This window comes from Chrysemys picta, chromosome 10 (genome assembly GCF_011386835.1).
Source record: "Chrysemys picta bellii isolate R12L10 chromosome 10, ASM1138683v2, whole genome shotgun sequence".
Classification (NCBI taxonomy): domain Eukaryota; kingdom Metazoa; phylum Chordata; order Testudines; family Emydidae; genus Chrysemys; species Chrysemys picta.
This window is the reverse complement of record NC_088800.1, coordinates 72,724,039-72,731,880: the sequence shown is the minus strand read 5'-3', so window position 1 is coordinate 72,731,880 and position 7,842 is coordinate 72,724,039. Positions and strand designations below refer to the sequence as shown.

The 7,842-nt window shown below is 42.8% G+C and overlaps 1 protein-coding gene across 2 annotated transcripts in view; it reads right to left on the bottom strand.

The window, feature by feature from the left end:
* Nucleotides 1-507: 507 nt before the first annotated feature.
* Nucleotides 508-7,842, bottom strand: part of OTOA (otoancorin) — a 59,386-nt gene continuing 52,051 nt past the window's right edge. For both annotated transcript variants that reach the window (XM_042853204.2, XM_065559985.1), the window contains 2 exons: nt 6,454-6,519; nt 508-1,831 (listed from right to left, as the gene is read on the bottom strand). In XM_042853204.2, the coding sequence (XP_042709138.2) occupies nt 1,830-1,831; nt 6,454-6,519 (68 nt within the window). In that variant the 3' untranslated portion in view covers nt 508-1,829. The remainder of the gene's footprint in view (nt 1,832-6,453; nt 6,520-7,842) is intronic.

Sequence of the window (7,842 nt, the reverse complement as noted above, 5' to 3'; positions counted from 1 at the left end):
GTGTCCTTCGCTAGTACTATAGGTATTTGAGGTTTGTAGTGCAGCTACTCTTTCTGTGACTTAATACCTCTAAATGGAAGTGCCGACTGTCATCTTGAATATAAAAACATTTTCTTCTGCATTTTAAATGACACGCAAGTGGAATTTCACTCAGGTAAACTGTGGCGCTCAAACAAACTTTTAGTGCTTTCACATCTAATTGAGTCAGGAATTTTTAATAAGACTAAACAGCTGAATCTTTAACTATAGTAGTTGATCCACTGACACAATTTAAGTGCATTTGCTGGGGTTGATTAAAAAACAAGATCCTTTATATTTAAATAAATGCAACAATATTTTTTCATACAGAAAATGAATGCAATGGGATAACTGATATCTTAACTAAGTTAGCAGAGAAATAGGTGTGAGATAACCTTTAGCAATGGTATATATGTTCATAAAGCAATACCAAAGGACATAAGATTGCCCATAACCTGTCACATTTGAAAAAATACAAAGACATGAACAAAGATTTGAAATATGATTTATTATAGTACAATCTAACAGGAATAACAGTATTTTCTAGACTATGTATTGTTCTGCAGAGGGAGGGATAGTTCAGTGGTTTGAGCATTGGCCTGCTAAACCCAGGGTTGTGAGTTCAATCCTTGAGGGGAACATTTAGGGAGCTGGGGCAAAAATCTGCCTGGAGACTGGTCCTGCTTAGAGCAGGGGGTTGGACTAGATGACCTCCTGAGGTCCCTTCCAACCCTGATATTCTATGATTCTACCTCTATTTAAATGTACTTAAACAGAACGCTGTCGTCTTATTCGACAGACTTTTGCAATTGCAAAATGAATGACTTTTGCTGGTGTTGCTGCCAAGAATCCATGGCAATTATGCAAAGGAAGAGGTAAAGGATTGTTATGTATCTGCCACTGTTTAAAATATTGGGACTTGCCATGAAAATCTTCCTATTTTAAATACTGGACACAATCTATATGTTGATAAAACACAATATTTTCTGGATTAATTTTTTTTAAGAGGTGTGAACGTAGTGTACTGGGAAGTGCTAGAGTTACCTCTTCTGAGAGCTGAAGTCCTTTATTCCCACAAGGACTACAGCATGAGAAGCAGCAGAGCAAGTGCACCCTATGCTGCCCCAGCCATATGCTTCAACCCTAGTCAGGAGTGGCACTTCTAGGGATGAGGCTAGCTGAGTCTCCATGGCCCATTCAATTCTCAGCCATTGAATGGTAACAGCCTGTCACTACTTATGTGGGCAGGATTCAAACAGCAGCCTAAAGATGAAAGGCTCTATATTGTGGTAACAAGTAGGGTCCCATGGCACTGTACAAGGACAGTCCCTACCCCGAAGAGCTTAATCAAAATATTAGAAGAAACAATAAATGGTTAAGACAGACAGGGAAGTACAAAGAAGCAATGAGATGGAACTGGTCAATAAGTAAAGCCATGGCCACAGCACACCAGCTGTCTAACAATCTATATCACTGAGTCATTGAGGCTCCTCTGGAACGTGTATAAATCTGAAGCCTTCACTGGTTTTCACGAGACATCAACTTGTCATGAAAGGGTTGGAGGAGTCCTAAAAACTCTTTAATCTATGGCAGCAAAATAGCACCTGCTTTCTATACTTGTATCATGAAATTGTGTGCTGGATCAGTTTGTTGCTTTTTTTAAGACACTAACCACTATTATGCTCAAGCATCCCAGAGAGACTCAGCCCCCATAATTCTTGCTGAGTTGCAGCTCTTTATTCGCTGAATTTTGGTAGCTTGATTGGCTTTCTAAATGATCTGTTCTATCAACTCCCATGTGAGTTCTACGCTTCTGGAAAAGAAAGAAACAAACAGCAAATTAGTGCTACAGAATGTTAGCATTTTTAAACAATGGGACACTAGGGCAGGTATTTTGCTAAACTACAACTCTGAATTTTAGTCTGTCACTGTTCCCGTTCAATAATAATACGGAAAAACCAATGAATGTTACCACTAACACTTAAAACAAGAGTTTGTGTGGCAGGATATGAAAGCAGCAGTGGAAATCAAATTATATATCTATAATATAAGCAAATTAACTTCAGGATAATAGTGCCTATTGCTAACTTACAAATTAATTAAGAGAGTGTGTGTGTGTGTGTGTGTGTGTGTGTGAGAGAGAAATCTTAAGTATTCATCCTATCAAAGGTCATATTTACAGTAATGGGAGTAAGAAAATGCTTTCCCCTTTTAGATACTAAGCTAATCTACCTCTAACAGACACAAGTAATCATGATAATTAGTAATAGTACTCAGAAACTGCTATCCTCTAGGGGAGGTCTTTAAACCCCCCCCCCCCTCGGATAAACCATTACTGTCATGATTGATTTCTGTCTCTGCTTCAAAGAGCCATCTATTGAATGCACAGGCCTGTGCAGTGCAGGGCTTTGGAGTGGAGCCCGGAGCGGGAGCGTGGAGCAGCTCCGGAGCAGTGGAGCTGCAGGTTTTTGCCTGGAGCTGGAGCAGAGCCGGAACACAGCTCCAAAGCCCAGTGCAGTGTCAAAAAAACAACTGCTTCCCTCCCAAAAAAACCTAGTGATATGCTCAGCCTTCTACAAAGAATTTTTTGTCATTCTCCCACTCTTTATGTGACTCAATTAAGAACATCAGAATGGCCCTATTGGCTCAGACCAATCATCCACTTAGCCCAATATCCTCTTTTCCAACAATGGCTTGTGCCAGATGCTTCAGAACAGGGCAATTATTGAGTGATCCATCCTGTTGTCCAGTTCCAGCTTCTGGCAGTCAGAGCCTGGGGTTGCATTCCTGACCATCTTGGCTAACAGGTCCCTCAATGACGATCTTCCATGAACTTGTCTAATCCTTTTTTTGAACCCAGTTATACTTTTGGCCTTCACAACATCCCCTGGGAATGAGTTTCATACTTGACTCTGCGTTGTGTAAAGAAGTGCTTCCTTATGTTGGTTTTAAACCTGCTGCCTATTAATTTAATGGGGGTGATTCTTGGTTCTTATATGAAGGAGTAAATAACACTTACTTATTCACTTTCTCCACACCATTCATGATTTTATACACTTCTATCATATCCCCCTCATTTGTCTCTTTCCTAGCTGAACAGTCCCAGTCTTTTCAATCTCTCTTGATATGGAAGCCATTCCAAACCCTAATAATTTTTGTTGCCCTTTTCTGTACTTCTTCCAATTCTAAGATATCTTTTTTGAGATGAGGTAACCGAAACCATGTTCATTTGTTCAAGGTGTGGGTGTTCCATGGATTTATATGGTGGCATTATATTTTCTGTCTTATTGATGCCTTTCCTAATGGTTTCTAACATTCTACTAGCTTGTTTGACTGCCACTGCACAGTGAGTGGATATTTTTAGAGAGCTATTCACAGTAACTCCAAGATCTTTCTTGAGTGGTGACAGCTAATTTAGACCCCATCATTTTGTATGCATAGTTGGGATTATGTTTTCCAATGTGCATTACTTTGCATTTATCAACACTGAATTTCTTAAGTCATTTTGTTGCCCAGTGACCCAGTTTTATGACATCCCTTTGTAACTCTTTGTGAAAACTGACCATTTATTCCTACCCTTTGTTTCCTATTTTTTAACCAGTGTGACAGACCCAGACCAGTGGGGTACAGGAGTCTGGTCGAGGGCAAATATACTGGTCACTGGATGAGTAGTTTTCTGTTCCCTGAGTGACCAGAGCAGGGGCTGCACTAGAGTAATCAGGAACTTGCTAGAACCAGTTAAGGCAGGCAGGCTAATTAGGACACCTGGAGTCAATTAAGAAGAAGCTGCTAGAATCAATTAAGGCAGGCTAATCAGGGCACCTGGGTTTTAAAAAGGAGCTCACTTCAGTTTGTGGTGCGAGTGTGAGGAGCTGGAGCAAGAGGGTGTACTGCTGGAGGACTGAGGAGCACAAGCGTTATCAGACACCAGGAGGAAGGTGTTTGGAGGAGGCCATGGGGAAGTAGCCCAGGGAGTTGTAGCTGTCATGCAGCTGTTACAGGAGGCACTATAGACAGCTGCAGTCCACAGGGCCCTGGGCTGGAACCCGGAGTAGAGGGCGGGCCTGGGTTCCCCCCAAACCTCCCAATTGACCTGGACTGTGGGTTCTTCCAGAGAGGAAGGTCTCTGGGCTGTTCCCCAACCCACATGGTGAATCTCTGAGGCAAGAAAATCCGCCAATAAGCGCAGGACCCACCAAGATAGAGGAGGAACTTTGTCACACCACTTACTGACATAGGTGCCGACTCCGTGGGTGCTCTGGGGCTGGAGCACCCATGGAAAAAAATTGATGGGTGCTGAGCACGCACTGGCAGCTCCCTGTGGCCCTGCCCCGCTGCTCCAACTCACCTCCGCCTCCACCATGAGCGCACCGCCATGTCTTGCTTCTCCTCCCTCCCAGCCCTTGCGCCGTGACACAGCTGATTCATGGAGCAGGGAGGGAGGGGGAACGCCGCGCGCCAGGGGAAGAGGCGGGGCAGAGGTGGGGATTTGGGGAAGGGATTCAATAGGAGAAGGGGGGTGGAGTTAGGGCGGGGACTTTGGGGCTGGAATGGAGGTGGGACCAGGGTGGAGTTGGGTCAGGGGCGGGGGGGCCCACCGATGCCAGAGAAACTTGGCACCGCTGGTTACTGATCCATGAGAGGACCCTTCCCCCCATCCCATGACTGCTTACTTTGCTTCAGAGCCTTTGGTGAGGGACCTTGTCAAAGGCTTTCTAAAAGTCCAAGTACACTATATCCACTGTATCAACCTTGTACACATTTGTTGACACTCTCAAAGTATTCTAATATATTAGTGAGGCATGATTTCCTTTTACAAAAGCCATGTTGACTCTTTCCCAACATATTGTGTTTATCTGTGTCTGATAATTTTGTTCTTTGCTATAGTTTCAACCAATTTGCCTGATACTGAAGTCAGGCTTACTGGCCTGCAGCTGCCAAGATCACCTATGGAGCCTTTTTAAAAAATCAGCATCACATTAGCTATCCTCCAGTCGTCTGGTACAGAGGCTGATTTAAATGATAGCTTGCATACCACAGTTAGTACTTACGCAATTTCATATTTGAGTTCCTTCAGAACTCTTGGGTGAATACCATCTGGTCCTGGTGACTTATAAGGGTTTAATTTATCAATTTGTTCCAAAGCCGCCTCCTACTGACACCTCAATCTGGGACAGTTTTTCAGATTTGTCACTTAAAAAGAATGGCTCAGGAGTGGAAATTTCCCTCACATCCTCTGCAGTGAAGACCAATGCAAAGAATTAATTTAGCTTCTCTGCAACAGCCCTTGTCTTCCTTGAATGATTCTTTTAGCACCTTTGTCGTCCAGTTGACCCACTGATCAGAAGCTGTTGGCAGGCTTCCTATGTGTTTTTTATTTTTTTGCTGTTAGTTTTTGTGTCTTTTGCTGGTTGCTCTTCAAATTCTTTTTTTGGCCTGCCTAATTATACTTTTACACTTGACTTGCCAGAGATTATGCTCCTTTCTAAATTCCTCAGTAGGATTTGACTTTGAATTTTTAAGGATGCATTTTTGTCTCCAACTGCCTCTTTTACTGGTTGAACCAGTAAAAGTGGCTTTTTTTGATCCTCTTACTGTGTTTTTTTTTGGGGGGGGAGGTATACATTTAGTTTGAGCTTCTCTGATGGTGTTTTTAAAAAGTTTCCATGCAGTTTGCAGGTATTTCACTTTTGTGACTGTTCCTTTTAATTTCCATTTAATTACCTTCCTTATTTTTGTGTAGTTTCCATTTTTCAAGTTAAATGCTACTGTGGTGGATTTCTTTGCTATTTCCCTCCTACCAGAATGTTACAGTTAATTACATTACGGTCGCTCTTACTGTGCACTTCAGCTATATTCACCTCTTGGACCAGATGTTATGCACTACTTAAGACTAAATCAAGAATTGCCTCTCTCCTTTTGGATTCCAGAATTAGCTGCTCCCAAAAACAGTCACTAAGGGTATCTAGAAATTTTATCTCTGCATCACGTCCTGAGGGGACGTACCCAGTAAATATGGGATAGTTGAAATCTCCCATTTATTATTGAGTTTTCTGCTTTTGTAAGTTCTCTAATCTCCCTGACCATTTCACAATCACTGTCGCCACCCTGGTCAGGTGGTTGGCAATATATATCCACTGCTATACTTTGATTATTCAAACATGTAATTTCTATCCATAGAGATTCTATGGTACAGTTTGATTCATTTAAGATGTTCACTACTTTTGACTCTATGCTTTCTTTCACATGTAATGCCACTCCCCCACCAGCATGACCTACTCTGTCATTCCTATATATGTTGTACCCTGTATTACGGTGTCCCATTGATTATCATCATTCCACCAAGTTTCTGTGATGCCTAGTATATCAATCCTAATTTAATACCAATCACAAATGTGCTATCCAAGAACATTTAAGTAAAAGTGTCATGCTTACAGTAAGTGGGACAAAGGATATACAGAGCACACAACCAAATGCTGAAGCCACTGGAAAAGTGAGCACCTGAAAAGTACAAAGTGTTATGTCTTAGCGTCATCTGGAATGTGTACAGTGCTGTCTTGTCTTTCCCAGCTTCACCCACTAAAACAGAATGACAAACACTTAAACAAGCAGAAAAACCCCAACCACACTCGCACTGAAGCAAACTGCAAGAATCTGAATATTCAGTTGCTCAAAATGCTCCCTTTGCTATGGCAGCTGGAAGATTCAATTTAATATCCACACATTCAACAAAGAGCCTCAAATAGGTAGCTCCCACTACATTGCTGCTATAGCAATAAATGAATGAAAAGCCTGAGTAAGCAGGTAAGCTTTATGCCATGTTGGGATGATCAGGAAACTCCTGCCTCTGGTAGAACCACAGAGGGAGCAGATTGCACAGGTAAGGCAGTGGTGCTGAGAATAATTGTATTGGGTTTAGGAAATTCAATTCCTATGACAACAAAAGCAACCTAGCAGCTCTTAGCCCCCCTGCAGCGCTCATGTGACTCCCCACGCCCTGATAACAGCTACTGTTTCTCACTGTAAAGCCCCCGGGAGCATGGGCAGTGGCAGTAAGAGCAGTACCTGCCTTTTCTTGGAGTGACTTCCCTCAGGAGTGCAGAGATCTGGGCTGGAGATGTAATTTATACCCCATTGCACCAGCTTGGGTAAATGCAACCTATGACTAACTGAAAGATGTTTGTGAGCACTGTTAAAACCTTTATCAATTATCTTTCCATACTGAGGATTAATAATCCAGACACTGAAGCTCATACCCTGGATGGCTTTTTCCCTATGCAGGAGACAGAAACGGGAAAAACTACTGAAATGGCCCAAACTCTCCTTGAAGGAGGGACACTAAAGCAACGGGCATCATCCCTTCCTCACTTCCAGCTCTGCAGGACAAGCTTACCCATGTGATCTCTGCACACTGGGGCTCCATGTCTTTTTAGGGGAGGCCGAGAGAGAGAGCTGCAGTGCATGGAAGGCATGCTTTAAGCTTAAATCTTTCAGGGAGGAGGTATGAGAAGGAAGCAGAGAGGGAACTGACACTGACGTGGTCTGTGGACTGTATTTTACAGCAGTCAGTGGTTCCCATTCGTTAGCATGGTGTGACATGGCCAGCAGAGTTTGACTGCTGACACCACCCAGTGCTGTCCCTCCGTTGGCTCCTGTTGCTGGTAAAATTCATGTGAATCACCCTGATTGTCTTTATGAAATCCCACCCCACAGTACTGCTTTTCAGAGATAAAGACAGGGTAAGATTTACTCTTGCAATATGAGAGAAGGGGAAGAGGATAAGATTAACCTTGCCTCTGCGTGCAAGATTCAGAAGAAGCATGC